Source organism: Hevea brasiliensis, unplaced genomic scaffold, assembly GCF_030052815.1.
Source record: "Hevea brasiliensis isolate MT/VB/25A 57/8 unplaced genomic scaffold, ASM3005281v1 Scaf1, whole genome shotgun sequence".
In the NCBI taxonomy this organism is placed as follows: Eukaryota; Viridiplantae; Streptophyta; class Magnoliopsida; order Malpighiales; family Euphorbiaceae; genus Hevea; species Hevea brasiliensis.
The window spans coordinates 12,147,551-12,165,265 of record NW_026614585.1 but is presented as its reverse complement, the minus strand read 5'-3'; the positions used below and the strand labels follow the sequence as shown (position 1 = coordinate 12,165,265).

Below are 17,715 nucleotides of genomic sequence, written 5' to 3'. Positions count from 1 at the left end.
TACCTAGGCTAATTTGACGTTCTTGAAAATTTTGTGTTTCGTTTTACTATTCACTAAACTATTAAACTCAATTTGCTGACTTTATAAGGCTTAATAAGTATGGGAACTCCAACTTAACCCACATACCACCTTTTGGCCATTAAACTTGTTGGTTTTGGTCATTTTCTCAAAGATTAAGTCATTTTGGCAAAATTGCCAATTTTCCATTGGTCAATCTACTGTTGGAATTTGGCAAAACTTCCTTCATAGAAAATGTTCCTTATTTTCTTAAGTGTATTCTCATTTTGATCACCCCAATCGGAGTTTTGTAGCTCAAGTTATAGCCAAAATACAGAGATTTGTAGATTTTTGGTCCAACTTTGTAATTTGATCAAGTTAAGTTCATAATTTGGTCTAACTTTCTTCATATGAAATGTTCTACTATGTCTTAGGTTTCCATCGGTTCAAGAATTGGCTAAATCGGAGTTTTCCAGAGAGAGTTATAGCCATTGGAACTTTTAACTTTGCTCAATAATTTGAATGGGTTAATGGCATAATTTGGGGTGGTGTTCTTCATGAAAGTTTTAGATCTATATCTTATCTAATTGTTGGTAAAATTTCAGGTCAATTTGACCTGTCTAGCTCGAATTATGAGCAAATGATCATTTCACTTTGGTCAATTGGTTCACCAAGTTTTAGTCGTTTTTGGCCATGGTTCCTTAATGAAAATTGTGCTATTTTATGTCTATTTTCATCTCCAATTGGTGGCATATCAATTGGGCTTTTAAAATTCGGTCCTTCAAAATAGGTTTGGTCATGTTGCAGCAAGATGACCATTTGAAATTTGGTTTTCATTCCAACAATTCCCACACATCTCTTTTGGTTATTATTGACCATTTTTCATCTCATAATAGACCAAAGTCATCATTTAAGCATTTCTCCAAAATTTGGTTCACAAACCCTAGCATTCAAACCCTAATTTCACTACTTTGTTGCCATTAACAAATTCAAAATTCCAAACTATCATCATTCAACTAATTAAGTCTTTTAAACTCATTTTAACTCATTTATTTCATGCAATTCATACTCCCTTCAACCAGGCTAAAATTTCAGCAATGGTCCTTCCCCATATTTGTTTCATTTAATCAAGTTCTAAGCTCACTTAAATACCTAAACATGCATTTGAAGTAGAAAATTGAAAGTTAGCACACTAACCTTTGCTTTGGATTCTAAATCTTCAATTTTTCCTCTCCTTTTCTTCTTTCTTTCTTGTGCTTAAGTTGAGATTGCAAGGTCTAGTGAGGTATTTAAGGGAGTTATGTAGTTTGGGTGAAGGAATTTAAGCTTAGATGTAGGCTTAAATGAAGGATTTTCATGGAGGGTTTATGGGGGAAGGATGGGGCGGCAACCAAGGGAGAAGAAGACCTTTTTCTAAATTTTTTTTTCTTTTTTTTTTCTTTATCTTTATCCCTTTTTGAAGACCAAAATTCCCAATTTAATAAAATAATTTAATTAATCTTTTATGACATCATTCATGATGTCATCACCTTTGACTTTTCTAACTTCTTTTTTTTTCTATTTATTTTTTTCTATTAGTTCTTTAATTTAATTATCAATTCCGAAAAAATCTATTCTCCGATATTATTTGATAGTTATCAATTGACCAAATTGCCGCAAATAATTCCATATTTCTTTAATTATTTTTCTTTTTCGTGATTTTCTCTTTTCCAATTTGAGTTTAAGTTTAACTTCTTCTATTTTTTCTTATTTATAGTTAACTAATTAAACATTACTAATTATTTGTGTTTATGCCTTCTCAAGTTGTCTTAAGTGTGGCCCTAATCCCATTAATTGTTGAAATATACTATACCAATATGGGTGTTACAATTCTCCCCCTTAAATAAATTTCGTCCTCAAATTTTAGTATCAATCTCTGGGTCTTTGTCTCCTCATGTCCTCTTCAATGATGGTTCCCTTTTACCACCTCATAATCTCTATGGGTTCTTCTTCATATGTGGGATTTACTTCAATTTCTCTCTGGGTAGTACATGAGATGCGATACCTCCTCAACATAGACACATGGAAGACATTATGTATCTTTTCCAACTCGGAGGTAGTGCCAATCGATATGCCAAAGGACCCACTCTTTCAACCTCATATGGCCCAATGAAACGAGGAAATCTCATAATTCTCTTCCAAGGAGAAACCTTGAGGAAAACTTTAATATCCCTTCTTTTCAAATCAATGTAGGACTTAATCACCCCGATTTTCTAACGATTTCAGTCCAATCATCTTTCTTTCACCCACGTCATCCCAACACAACGGGTTCTACATTTCTGCCATACAAAGCTTCATATGGAGGCATCCCAATGCTTGATTGGTAGTCATATTGTAAGCAAACTCAATCAAAGGCAAGTGTATATCCCAACTACCCTCAAACTCAATCACACAAGCCCATAGCATGTCCTCCAAGATGGTGGAATGTTCAATCTAGTTCCAGGCTCTCTCAAGACTACCAATCTAGAAGTGAACCTAGGATCTCTGTCGACACGATGGCACTCCATGCGATCTCACAATCTCATCAATGTATAACTTGGCCAATCTTTCCAAACTATAATCCATCCAATGACCCAAAAGTCCCATCACAAAATCCATCGTTATTCTCTCCCATTTCCATTCAATCGTAGTGGATGTATACTTGATGCTGTTAGGCATTTGGATACAAACACATCTTGTTTCATACCCATCCACAATGCTCCTTTAGCCCCCTATACATTTTTGTGCCACCAGGGTGCATGGCAAAAGGAGACTCATGTGCTTCCTTTAAAATAATCTACCTCAAATCAACATTATTAGGAACACACATTCTGCCCTGGTGTAATAGTAAATCATCATCTCTGATTGATTCTTCCATCATCAATCAACGCCATCATTATTAATCTCGGCATGCAATGATCTTAACTCATGTACCAAAGACAAAGGAGTAACACAACATTAGCTTTCCCTGGCTGATAGTTTATCAGACAATCATAGTCTTTTATCAACTCTAACCATCTCCTCTGTCTCAAATTCAGCTCTTTCTGGGTGCCCAAATACTTCAAACTCTTATGATCTGTGTAGATGTAACACTTCTCCCCATACAAATAGTGCCTCCAGATCTTAAGAGCAAACACAATAGCTGCAAGCTCCAAATCATGTGTTGGATAATTCCTCTCATGCGGTTTTAGCTGGCATGATGCATAGGCAATGACATTTTGATCTTGCATCAACACACAGCCTAACCCATTGTGAGAAGCATCACTATATACTGTATATTCTTTACCCGGAGTAGGTAAAGTCAGGACTGGAGCTTCAGTCAAACATCTCTTCAATTCATCAAAACTCTGCTGGCATTTGTCCTTCCACTGAAATTTTACATCTTTTCTAAGCAGCTTGGTCAATGGAGATGCCAACATGGAGAATCCCTTCACAAATCTACGGTAGTATCCAGCTAAACCCAGAAAACTACGAATCTCTGTGACATTTCTGAGTGGCCTCCAGTTAAGGACAGCTTCAATCTTACTTGGATCTACCTTAATGCCCTCTTCTAATACTACATGCCCCAAGAAAGATATTTTCTTCAGCCAAAATTCACACTTCGACAATTTGGCATATAACTGTTTCTCTCTCAAAGTCTGCAGTACAATCCGCAGATGTCTATCATGCTCTTCTGCATTCCTCGAATAGACCAATATATCATCTATGAATACCACAACAAACTGGTTGAGGTATGGTCTGAAGATAGTGTTCATCAGATCCATAAAAGCAGCCGGAGCATTAGTTAACCCGAATGGCATGACTAGGAACTCATAATGGCCATAGCGGGTTCTGAAGGCAGTTTTAGCAATACTCTGCTCTTGTACTTTCAACTGATAATAACCTGATCTCAGGTCAATTTTGGAGAACACAGCTGCACCCCTCAACTGATCAAACAAATCATCAATACGGGGTAATGGATATCTGTTCTTTATTGTCACCTTATTCAACTGCCGATAATCAATACACAAGTGGAGAGTGCCATCTTTCTTCTTCACAAACAGTACTGGCGCTCCCCAAGGTGACACACTAGGGCGGATAAAGCCCTTGTCAAGCAATTCTTGCAATTGTACTTTCAACTCTTTTAATTCTGTAGGTGCCATTCTATATGGCGTTATGGAGATTGGGTCCACACCAGGCATAACATCAATTTCAAACTGCACCTCTCTTTCTAGAGGTAATCCTGGCAATTCATCAGGAAATACATCCGGAAAATCACATACAGTAGGGATGTCCCTAAGTCTTTGGACTCCCACTTGGGTGTCTCATCACATGTGCCAAGTATGCTTCACACCCTTTCGATCATCCTTCTTGCTAATGCAATGAAATGATGTTTGATGGCGAAATGCCTCTCCCCATGTATTACCACATCACCGTACAAAGGGAGACCAAAAGTGACTGTCTTCAGTCTACAGTCAATCATAGCATGATGCCTGGCTAACCAATCCATGCCCAAGATGATATCATACTCTCTAAAGGGCATTTCAATCAAGTCTGACAGGAAAACATGTCCTTGGATCACCAAAGGACAGTCTCTATAAATTCTGTTGACCCGGACCTCTTGTCCTAACGGACTAGTTACTAGCACTTCAAAATCCATTTGCACACATGGAACAGCAAGTGAACTAACTATGCTAGCACTAACATATGAATGAGTTGAACCCGGATCAAACAATACAAATACTTCTTGATCAGAGATAGAGAATATACCAGCTACCACGTCAGAAGTCTCAGCCTCTTCTCGCTGTCTCATTGTATAAATTCTGGTTGAAGCACTTCCTTGTCCCGATCGACCAATCGTGCCTTTGATCGCTGGGCGGTGCCTCTACCTCTGCCTCTTCCTCGCCAAATGATCGTGAACCTCGAGAGCGGGACTCGAATAGATCCTCGGCAGAGTAGGAGCTGGACTATATCTCGGAGCACTAGTACAGTCTTTAGCTATATGGCCCTTGCCACCACAGTTAAAGCAGGCTCCAGTGGCCCAGTAGCACTCCCCCCCATGAATCTTGCCACAAGTCTCACAGGGGCGGGCAGAATGTGAACCCTTGCTCGACTGCTGACCAGACCTAGGGGGTCTTTGTCCGAAAAATCTGCCTCTACTAAATCTTTCATCCCGATCCCTGCTGGGTCCACTAAACTTCTTTCTCTTTCCAGAGGTAGCACCAGAACTCTGTTCAACTGATTTTTCCCCCTTGTCTTTTTCTGATTTCTCAGCTTTTTCTGATTTTTCTTTCCTTGGGGTTGCTTCTGATTCAATTCTCTCGGTTCAAGTGCTTGAGACATAAGCTCCGAGAAGTTCTTTGTGTCGAAATCCTACAACTTGCATCCATATCCGGGCTTCAAACCCGTTTCAAATCTCTTGCACCTTGCCTTGCCGGGTAGTAAGGAGACTCCCGCATAGTGACTTAGGCGGAGAACTCCCTCTCATACTCGCCACGATCGGTTTCCTTGTTTCACTCAAAAATTCTTGCGCTTCTGGTCAACATATGCATCCGGGATGTATTTGCCTCAATTCTCGATGAAGTCATCCTGTGTCAACATCGTAGTTCAATAAGCTGTGGGGGATGGTCTTCCACCAATCATACGCATCCCCTTGCAGTAGCGACACAGAGTACTCAAACTTTAGTTCATCTTGGCAATGTAGCTTCTTAAATACTCTGTCCATTCTTTCAAGCCATTGCTCTGCCTCTAAAGGGTCCACTGTACCCTTAAATTCAGCGACCCATACTTGATAATTTATCATATTGTCGGCTAGAGGCGTGGTTGTGCCACAGTGTGCCGAGGTGGAGCTTGAGCGGCATACTGACCATTTGTTGAAACATCGCAGCCATCTGGCGAATCGGTAGGAATCTGCGGCATTTGTGGGGGTGTCTTGACCCACTGACATTCGGTAAAGCTGGGGCTTCCCCTTGTGCCTCAGCTTCAACAGACTGCTCAACTGAGCGATCCCCTTCTTCCATAACAGTTTGGAGTAGGGTATCTCCTGAACAAGTAACACAAGGAGATTTCCCTCCATTAGTTCATTTTCATGATGTAATGCACTGTATGTAACAAATATGGACATTGAGCAGTTGTACTTAACAAGGAAAGACACAAATTCACAATTTAAAACATACTTCAAAAATTTGCTCTGATACCACTAAAACATGTCACACCTTACCCCTCTATAAGGCATAACATGATCCCGTAGAATACCTAATGAACTACCGAACTTCACCTACCGATAACTCATTAGGTACCCTACAAGGGATTTTAAAACAATTTTCTTATTTTTTGACAAGTGGTGAGCATTTTCTAGTAAGTACTTAAAACATTTAGTTAAAATTAAAACTAGTTAATATTTTTGGTCCATTTTAGTTTTTCGCAAATTCTATAAAAATTTTGACAGAGTTTCCTCTGTATTTTGAGAAAACCGTTCTTCAAATACCTGTAAAAAGCACTTCTAAAAATTTTTCTCAACCACTACTTCAACTTCATACTCAATCCCAATCAATTTCTCAACACATTTATCAACTTTCAAATTTCAAATCCACTATCCAATGATCATCAAAATATTAGCAATCCATTTCATTCAAATTAAATAAAATAGTTGTACTCATATTTCATTAGAGACAAAATAATTTATATACATTCTTACAAACTTTACATCAAAAGAAATACAACTAAACTTTATTACAAATTTCATATAAATTTTCGTACGAGCTGCTCAAAACCCATTTAAATGTCCATACATTTATGTGCAATATATACATCAAAAGAAATATTTACAGTTAGGGTATAAATTATACCCGAAGACTTCAAGCTGATGACTCCTCACACCTCAGCAGCTCAGTCTGCTGCTCCTCTAGTCTCTGTATCTGCGACAGCAATAGAAGCTATAGCTGAGTACTAGGACTCGGTGGTGCACAACATACTAAAATAATCTTTATGCAAAACTTAAATCACATTTATTCAAAATTTTGGCTAAACACGCGCATTAAACACAAAACATAAATCATGAGATTTTAATACGAACCAAGTTCATTTCAAAGTATCAAAACACATTTCATAAAACCCACAGTTAGATCATGCCATTCGAAACAAATAAAATCTCAATAGCCAGAGGCTAAAGAGAAATCACATCACAAGGCTAGCTAGCTCAAATATATGGATATCCATTCACATCCTCTTCTACTGGCACACCTCAACACTTCTCCAGAGAAGGAATCAAAATTCGAAACTAATTACCTCCACTAGTCGTGCTAGTGAGGTGTTCAAATATATGGTCATGACACTGTGGTTTCAAAACTTATCTTAATAATTTGCTAAACATTGTCATTTCAATATACATAATAACTTGCAACAATTTAAATCAAAACATCATAAGAATGCCATAATCCAATATTTCACATTATTCAAAACAGTATGCAAAAGATGATTACAAAAAGTATACGTTGTGCACAAACCTCAAATGAGTCGCCTTTTGGCCTTAACTCGACTCCTCGGGTTCTGTCCCGGTATTCTTTTCCACTGAAACACACAATTTTATAGTGTTTCAGTACCGTAATTTAACATAAATCCAAAAATAAATTTAACTTCATTTATACCTAGCTCTAACGTGCTAATTTCGACGTTCTTGAAAATTTTGTGTTTCGGGTTACTATTCACTACACTATTCAAGTCAAATTGCTGACTTTTTAAGGCTTAATAAGTATGGGAACTCCAACTTCACCCACATACCACATTTTGGCCATTAAACTTGTTGGTTTTGGTCATTTTCTCAAAGCTTAAGTCATTTTGGCAAAATTGCCAATTTTCGGTTTTGGTGCTCCGAAGTTACACTGTTCCATTGGTCAATCTACTGTTGGAATTTGGCAAAACTTCCTTCATAGAAAATGTTCCTTATTTTCTTAAGTGTATTCTCATTTTTGATCACCCCAATCGGAGTTTTGTAGCTCAAGTTATAGCCAAAATACAATTACTGTTCATGTGCACTGTTCATGCTGAGATTTTGGTTCTGGTAGATTTTTGGTCCAACTTTGTTCAGTAATTTGATCAAGTTAAGTTCATAATTTGGTCTAACTTTCTTCATATGAAATGTTCTACTATGTCTTAGGTTTCCATCGGTTCAAGAATTGGCTAAATCGGAGTTTTCCAGAGAGAGTTATAGCCATTGGAACTTTACTGCTCAATGGCAATTCTGCAGAGTTGCAGGTACAGTAACTTAACTTTGCTCAATAATTTGAATGGGTTAATGGCATAATTTGGGGTGGTGTTCTTCATGAAAGTTTTAGATCTATATCTTATCTAATTGTTGGTAAAATTTCAGGTCAATTTGACCTGTCTAGCTCGAATTATGAGCAAATGAACAGTTACACTGTTCATTTGGTCGATTTAAGCTGATGTGACTGCTCTCATTTCACTTTGGTCAATTGGTTCACCAAGTTTTAGTCAGTTTTTGGCCATGGTTCCTTAATGAAAATTGTGCTATTTTATGTCTATTTTCATCTCCAATTGGTGGCATATCAATTGGGCTTTTAAAATTCCCGTTTTGGTCCTTCAAAGTAGGTTTGGTCATGTTGCCAGCAGCATGACCATTTGACCTACAAATTTGGTTTTCATTCCAACAATTCCCACACATCTCTTTTGGTTATTATTGACCATTTTTCATCTCATAATAGACCAAAGTCATCATTTAAGCATTTCTCCAAAATTTGGTTCACAAACCCTAGCATTCAAACCCTAATTTCACTACTTTGTTGCCATTAACAAATTCAAAATTCCAAACTATCATCATTCAACTAATTAAGTCTTTTAAACTCATTTTAACTCATTTATTTCATGCAATTCATACTCCCTTCAACCAGGCTAAAATTTCAGCAATGGTCCTTCCCCATATTTGTTTCATTTAATCAAGTTCTAAGCTCACTTAAATACCTAAACATGCATTTGAAGTAGAAAATTGAAAGTTAGCACACTAACCTTTGCTTTGGATTCTAAATCTTCAATTTTTCCTCTCCTTTTCTTCTTTCTTTCTTGTGCTTAAGTTGAGATTGCAAGGTCTAGTGAGGTATTTAAGGGAGTTATGTAGTTTGGGTGAAGGAATTTAAGCTTAGATGTAGGCTTAAATGAAGGATTTTCATGGAGGGTTTATGGGGGAAGGATGGGGCGGCAACCAAGGGAGAAGAAGACCTTTTTCTAAATTTTTTTTTCTTTTTTTTTTCTTTATCTTTATCCCTTTTTGAAGACCAAAATTCCCAATTTAATAAAATAATTTAATTAATCTTTTATGACATCATTCATGATGTCATCACCTTTGACTTTTCTAACTTCTTTCTTTTTTTTTTCTATTTATTTTTTTCTATTAGTTCTTTAATTTAATTATCAATTCCGAAATTTTCTTTTCTCCGATTTTATTTGATAGTTAGGTCAGGAGTCAGCTCTCGAGGTCAATTGACCAAATTGCCCCTCGCCGGTTCATCCCGGTTTGCAAATAATTTCATATTTCTTTCGGCTCCCTGACCTAATTATTTGACTGACTTAACAGTTCTTTTTCGTGATTTTCTCTTTTCCACTGTGTCCATAAGGGTCCTAAGGACCGCAGCGTCACTTTTTACGGTTCGAAATTTGAGTTTAAAACGACTTCGTGATCGTTCAGAGAGTCACTCATCATTTGTGACTCTCGGCTCGTTTAACTTCTTCTATTCTGTTTTTCTTATTTATAGTTAACTAATTAAACATTACTAATTATTTGTGTTTATGCCTTCTCAAGTTGTCTTAAGTGTGGCCCTAATCCCATTAATTGTCCGGACCGACACCGGTCACCGGAACAGTGAAATATACCAGGCTATACCAATATGGGTGTTACAGGATGATCAGCTACCCTTAGTAGAGTTTGCCTATAATAACAGCTATCATTCCAGCATAGGGATGGCACCTTATGAGGCATTGTACAATAGGAAGTGTAGATCCCTCCTATGTTGGACAAAAGTGGGAAAAGCGAGAGTGCATAATGTAGACCTGGTGCAGTACACTTTAGAGATGGTTCCTAGGATTAGGGAATGTTTGAAAACTGCCTTCAACAGATAAAAGAGCTATGCAGACCCTAGGCGAAGGGATGTAGAGTTTGTAGTGAGCGATTATGTATTCCTGAAGGTCTCTCCAATGAAAGAAGTTATGAGATTCGGAAAGAAGGGCAAGCTCACACCCTGATACATAGGGCCTTTTGAGATTACTGATAGAGTTGGAGCAGTGGTCTATCGGTTGGAGTTACTACCAAGCCTTTCTCATGTTCACCCTATATTTCACATTTCCATGCTTAGGAAGTACATACCTAATCCTTCCCATATGTTGTAACCTAATACTGTGAAGTTGAATGAAGACTTAACTTTCGAGAAATAACCAGTAGCCATAGTAGACTATTAAACGAGGCAGTTAAGGTCAAAGCAGATCCCTATGGTTAAGGTTTTGTGGAGGAGCCAATCAATGACAGCGTGTACTTGGGAGTTAGAGCGGGATATGTGCAGCAAATACCTGTATCTATTCAATATGTAGTCTTGTAATTTTATTCTGCCTTGTATAAAATTCGAGAATAAATTTTCTGTTAGGGGAAAAGAATGTAACACTCTTAATTTTTAAATAATTATTTTATATATAAATATTATTATTTTATTATATTAAATATTATGAAAATTTATTTGGAATTTTTTTGAATTTTGAAAATCGAGTTTGATTTTCTTAAGATAATAAATTTCATTGATTTTTAAAAATTAATTTAAAAACTATGTGGTAAAACCAAAAATATATTTGAACACTAAAAATTTTTCTGAGATTTTTGTAATTTTTTCAGAATTTTTGGGCCTCATTTTAGTCTCAGGGCAAAATAAAAATTCAATTTTGGGTATTCTGAATTGAACCGGCCAAATTGGATTGGATCGGGTCAAACCGATTGAATCGGACTGGCCTTCTTCTTTTTTCTCCTTTCTCCCCTGTGCACCCCGACGCCCCTCCTACCCTCTCCATTTTCTCTCTTCTCTCTCCTCCCCTCACCGGCCAGCCACCGCCCCTCCCTTCCCCAGGCATCAGCGCACCTCCTCCACGCCTCCTCGCCGCCGACGAACGCCCTAGGTGGCCAAAAAATCGCGCCAAAGTTCCCTCCTTGCAAGTGCATTGTTTCATCTACCTGACGTGATTTAGGCAGATCCTGCCGCCGATTGGACTGGGTCCAGTCCCAAACCTCATCTACACCTCGAAAGCTTTTCATAGACACCAAGAACACTAATTTTTATTGAGTGGATTGTCCAATTTTTGCCGAGAAGTTTTAGCCCATTTCGACTTTTGGGCTAAATTTCTCCTAAATCGAGAACTTCATGGGAATTCCGAGAGTACCAGCGTACTCTACACTACGAGAGCTTCGCCGCAATATAAATTTTAAAATTTTTGACATTAGAAATTCGGTGGGTCCCAAAAACTTGACAGTATTCTTTCGAGCTTCAAATAAACTTATTTAATTTTTTAATAATTTTATTCTAACTCCTAGTGTTGTGGGTTTCGCGTAGGTACTTTTGTTTCATGGAAATTCGACCGTCACCTGGATTTACAATTTCGGGCCGAGCAGATAAGTTGTCAGAACTACTTCGGAACTGGGTCAAAGTTATAAGATACCCCACCATTTTCAGATGCCCCAGACACGTTTCAAGCATCAGAATTGATATAGGTAAACCCAAACTCTGAGTTTCTTCAATTTCATAGTGCTGGGTTTAAAATAAAATTCCATAAAATATTCGTGGGTAGCTAAAAAATTATAATTCCTTTTGCGTTAGCTCTATAATATTGCTAAGGGCCGCAAGCAAAATTTTAGAATTTTTGGAGCTAGTTAGAATGACTTTTGCAAAATTTCTATTTTAAGCCTTATAATTGAATTGTTGGATGCCTGAATTGGAGGGCCCAGGAGGGCCATGTGTTGTTGTTGAGATGATGTGTGCCTTTAGAAGTATTATTTAAACTCCTTTGCAAATTGGGTAGGTCCTAGATACGGGAAAAACTCAGTTAGATTTCCGACATAAATTAGGGCGTTTTTTGCCTCTTTAAAGCTCTGTTTGAAATTAATACTGATGAATTTGTAATATAATCATTTAGGTGAGCTGGGTCAACCTTCCTCCTCCTCTCAGCCGCCGCGGTGACTTTTCATTAATTAGTGAGTAGATATTGATTTTATTTATAATTTCAATATTATTGTTATTATATGTCACAGCATACCCATGCATCACTTATAGATATATGTATTAACTACTATAGGCATGCTTTGTATTGTATCTTTACTTGATGGTTTGATGTGGGTGTCACCTAGGATATTTTAGAGCTGTGTGCATGTGTCAGCGTGCGTGTGGTGTATTGGTGGTGGATATGGGTAGGACGGGCAAATTGGCTTGAGCTAGTCTCACTTGGGGCTCGATCCTTTTGTGATAAGTTGGAGTGAGTACGACTTTGAGTTGATCTTGCTGACCCCCACTCTTAGATTATAAGAGAAAGTCTGGCTCGAGTTGATCTCACTAGTAGGCCTTAGATTAAGAAAGCTATACAGAGGATTAGCTCCCATATTGTATTTATACTAGTGTGACACATATGTTCGGTTTTCACATTAAACGGTTTGGATTCGGTTTGGATGGTTTTTACTTCTTTTAACACTTTTTACATTTTTATAATTCAACTCTTATTAAACCTTTTTCATACACATATTATCATACACTAATTAAAAAATAAATATCAATTTAAAATGTATTTTTTAGTAAAAAATAAATAAATAAAAAAATAAAATAAGGTTATTCACGTGTTATATATATATATATATATATATATATATATATATATATATATGGTTTGGGTTGAACTTTTACTATATTAATACGAAATTCAAATAGAAAATTTGATTTATAATTGTTTTTTAAACCATAATCAATATTTGAATATATAAAACTACTAATTTTCATTTGGATTTATTCGGGTTAATTAGCTTGATAGTTTTTTTGTACACTTGTACTTCAAAGACTATGGAATTTTTTTCTACCATGAACTTGTGAATTCATGACACAATATGTGGAAAAATTATAAAATGAAACTGAATATGTACAACGGTTTCATTGTAACCATTGATTGTAGTGGTTCCCACCATAATCAACGATTATAATAAAATCGTGATATGTACATCAATTTCACCAAATAAAAGTTCCAATATGTAGGTCTCGTTGCCAATAAATAAGCGACAGGATCACCTATACACAAAAACAATGGAGCTACCAAAAAGCTCAAAAGGCAAATATTTATAATTAGTAACCACCGTGCCAAAGTAAGAGTTATCATGAACAACATTATGCATGGCTTGCACCAACAAGAGAGAATCAGACTCAGAGATAGTATGGTGAAAAGATTTGGTTTTAGCCTAGCTAAGCGCCTCAGAAAGCTCAGGATTTCAATGGTATGCCCCTCTATGGAACCGATGAGCAAGGTTTGGCATGCATGAAGGATAGACCATACTTGTTGCACACCACCCAACTAGTTCCCAAGATAGATTCAGCCAAAAACAATGCAACATCCATATTACATTTTAAGAAGCCCTATAGAGGCTTGGACCAATGTCGACCACCATCCTCCCTATAGACAGATAAACTAGAACCAAAGTGGTCTAGAGCTAAGCTCTAAGCCACATACTAATGATGGAAAAATATAGCCACTTGGTTAACCAACTGCTGAGCATTCACTCAAATCCCATGCCACAGAACATCATTTGTTGGGAATATGCAAGTATAGAATTCTCACATAAGAAAAAGATGAGATAAGTGAAAGACATATAAGTGAAAATGACTTATAAACTCATAGCCTTAAGGTTTTGGGTTGGATGAGTTATCAAGCCCATGAGTGTATTCTTTCATAAGACCCGTCGAGAAGGATTCTCTTAATGTGCTTTGGACTTCCCAAATCTCTAACAAGTGGTATTAGAGCCGATGGTTTGGCGAGGATGAGTAAGAAAATGGTGGTCAATGATTCCCGTGATGCTCTGACACGTGGATGGAAGAGTTGAGAGACTCTTGGTAGGCTCAATGGAGCAAGAAGGCACTCTTCTAGAGAAAAGCAAACCAATGGAATGGGGACTCTTGGTACACATGATGGCGAAACACGTGACTGCTATGGCGTGGCTTCTCGAGGTGCATGCTCAATTGAGTTTAATAGAGTAATTGGACTCTTGATGATACCATAATACTTGAGTTAAGAAAAAAGGCTTCCGTTTGAGGAGGAGCGAGTCCAATAAGCCTAACGTAGAAGAAATTCATACTTTAGGGGGAGATTGTTGAAAATATACAAGTGTGAAATTTCTACATCGAAAAAATGAGATTAGTGAGAGACATATAAGTGGGAAAGACCCATAGACTCATAGTCTTAAGGTTTGAGTTGGATGTGGTGTCAAACTTATAAGTGTGTTTTCTCACAAGGCCCATCTAGAAGTATTCTTCCCAAAGACTTTGGGCTCTCCGGATATCTAACATCATTCCTATTCGTCCATAACATCCAAAGCAACATACTGACCATCTGAATTGTATACGAAGGACTGTCCCGAAAAACTTGATGCAGCCATTCAATGATTTAGAAAACAGAAAACAGTTTTCTTTGAGCTGTCAATTGTTCAGGATTGGCAAAGTTTATAGACAGCAAAGATCATTACAATGGCCCATAAATTTATTGTCATTATTTTTAATAACCAAAAAGGTTACACAGTAGAATACAATAAAAATACTTGACACTATAACAAGCAACATGTAAGCTGTAGAATACAAAACTTGCTTCCATTAATTTTTTTGGAAAATACCAAATCAAAATGTAACTATGAGCAAGTAGCCAAGCATGAAAAATAACACGAACGCAAACCCGGAAAAGGTGGCTAATCAAGTACAGTTATTATTTATTTTTCCCTTGAGGCTAGTTACTATTACTTTGTTAGAATATTATAGGCCATAGCATCCCTTATTGGAAATCTAGGGATGTATAATATTGTTCTCGATATTCCACTTGAGGCTCCAGTGGGGAAGTTCACATTTATAAGCCCAATATGCCCATCCAAAAGAGGCTCGCCCATAAACTTCCTGTTGAGCTTTAGCAAACTTTTGGTAATCTTCCGTTGATTCTTCCTTTACATTCCATTCTGCAGTCCATTCCCCTGCAAAAAATTCCATTACAAAGGCAAACAATTTAAATCAAACCATGCATCTGATCTTAAGTGGAATGTAGTTGGAATTTGTTGGATATAGCATAAATCTAGTCGGTCTATATAGTTAAAACATAGATATGTGTGGAGTTACCGACAAAACTGAGGGGACCGTTTGTAGTGGTCACTGTGCTGAGATCACTAGAACGCTGATTGTGGATGAAATCAATATTTTGTTGTGCATTCATGTTCGTGAACATATCTGAAAACAGGTTGTAATAATGCACATCAATGACTACACCATTAAGGTTGCTTGCAAAAGAGAGCAGTTCCTTTGGATCAGCAGGTCCTAGCCTGTTTGAAAGGATCACATAAGCACTTTGACTGTACTTCCTGACAGCTTCATAACCTGCTTGATAATACTTTATAAGAGTGTCTATACTGATGCCTGGGGCCGTAGGCTCATTCATCAACTCGATTGCCGCAAGACTTGGCTTGTTTGCATATCTGTTTGATCAATGGCTATATGTATTAGAATAATCCTGACATAATTAAATTGAATAAACTAGAAACAAGCATTAAAACCTTGCTGCTAGGAAGTCTATTACAGCTACTGTATCTTGTATGTAGGAATCTCCCCATTCCTGAAAGCCATCCCTTGCTCCACTGTGTTCATTCCCATTTTGTGAACCTTGAGCTGCATGCAAATCAACAATTACCTTTATCCCATATTGCCTGCGTAAGATAGGAGCATTTATAATTCAGTGTTGTCATTCTTAAACGGAAAGAAAAATAAATAATTCCCATGAAATGAAATGATGCGCTTGAACTTACTCTGCCCAAGTGAAAGCATTATCTAAGGCTTGCAAGGATCCCCCAACAAAAGGTTTTGGTGGTGTTGGATCTTGTGCTATCCACCATCCAACTGGAATTCTCACAGCATTTATATTATTTGATGACAGGAAGTTGAAATCCTCGCTTGTGATGTAAGTGTTCCAGTGATCCTGGGAATCATGCATTCTTAATTAGAAGGTTCCATAGTTGTACAATTCAGATTAATGAGCATATATATTTTGTTCAATGCTTACTTGTAGAACTTTAGGTGCTTTATCTGGGCCATAACCATTTGTGATTTGGTATTCACCTTGTAAAGTTCTCACAATGTTGATTATAAAGACAGATGGATCACTGTCTTCCCAACTAGCAGCAGAGCCTCCACAATCTGCAGTCACCGATGTCTCTGACTGCGCCTGATTACAAATATCCACCAATTTATTATTCACTCTTTAGCATTTGTTTCTCAAATTCTTTGATAAAAAAGATGTAATATATATATATATATATATATATATATATTACCTGAAGGAATTGGCCATTTGATGCTTGGAAGCGAACTCGAGTAGGATCATCAGTATTCCTCATAATGTGAAATGTTTCAGGGTCTCCAGCAGTATTTGAAACAGCTACTAGTTTGTTTCCTTGAGTTTCCAATCCCACAAACTGCTTGTTCAGCACCCTCAAATTGAAATATGTGTCATTGATCCTCCACAACTGTATATATATATATATATATAACAAATACCACAATTAACGTATATGAGTTTGAAGTGCTACTCCATATATATATCAATTGCTTAAAAAAATGAATTTACTCTGAAAGTTTCCCAGTCAGAAGGACTGGGGCGATTGGCTACAAAAGAGGTTCCACCTCCATTTTCTGCGCAAAGATACTTCTGCAGCTTTGTAGACTTCAACTGGACATGAGTTCCATCCTACCATATGTTGAAAAAAATCACATAACAAATTAAAACTTCCACAGAAAATTTGAACACTAAGAGACTACCAACAGACCCAAGAACGGGAAAAAGTTAAATTCACGAGTGGTTAAAGGTAAATATAAAAATGGAATTAGGTACCAGAAGATCTTTGTTGGTGATTCCATCAAAGATAGAAGGATTCATCCAGCCTTCTGTGACGAGCCAATTTCCTAAATTCACAGCTTTAAATGGCTGTGCCTGGGAAACTGTGAAGTAAACAGCAAAGAGAAGGTAAAGGTAGGAAGCCATATCCCTTGCTTTTTTTCTTCTGCTTTTTCATTGGTGAGAAATGAAAAAGGTTTGGCAGGAATTTATAAAGCATGAATCCAATAGTTTTCCCAGTAGTTTCGTACAGGTGAATATGCCAAACAGAAACCAGTGCTTAACGACTCCGTTTTATAATTTATATTTACGTCAATCAGTCCTGAGAAATCTGTCTTCCCTCAATGCCTTTTCTTCCACTCTGTTTATAATTTAGGAGTGATCGGTGCATATTACTAAAGGATAATTATTATTTTTAACATCGTTAGATGCTTAAAAGGATATAAATTAATTTATTATTGAATTTTTATGAGTACTCATTTAATTACACTCTAATAAGCTGAGTTTAAAGTGAGTTTAAATTTAAAAAATAATATCAATAACGTGTCAGAATCAAGTTTGGCTCTT

At 37.0% G+C, this 17,715-nt stretch overlaps 1 protein-coding gene across 1 annotated transcript in view; it reads right to left on the bottom strand.

Moving 5' to 3' along the window:
* Nucleotides 1-17,341, bottom strand: part of LOC110646760 (probable glucan endo-1,6-beta-glucosidase B) — a 56,037-nt gene extending 38,696 nt beyond the window's left edge. The window contains exons 1-4 of the mRNA XM_058141462.1: nucleotides 17,146-17,341; nucleotides 16,882-17,001; nucleotides 16,589-16,780; nucleotides 16,318-16,479 (exon numbers count right to left, since the gene is read on the bottom strand). Of these exons, the coding sequence (XP_057997445.1) occupies nucleotides 16,318-16,479; nucleotides 16,589-16,780; nucleotides 16,882-17,001; nucleotides 17,146-17,295 (624 nt within the window). The 5' untranslated portion in view covers nucleotides 17,296-17,341. The remainder of the gene's footprint in view (nucleotides 1-16,317; nucleotides 16,480-16,588; nucleotides 16,781-16,881; nucleotides 17,002-17,145) is intronic.
* Nucleotides 17,342-17,715: the final 374 nt, after the last annotated feature.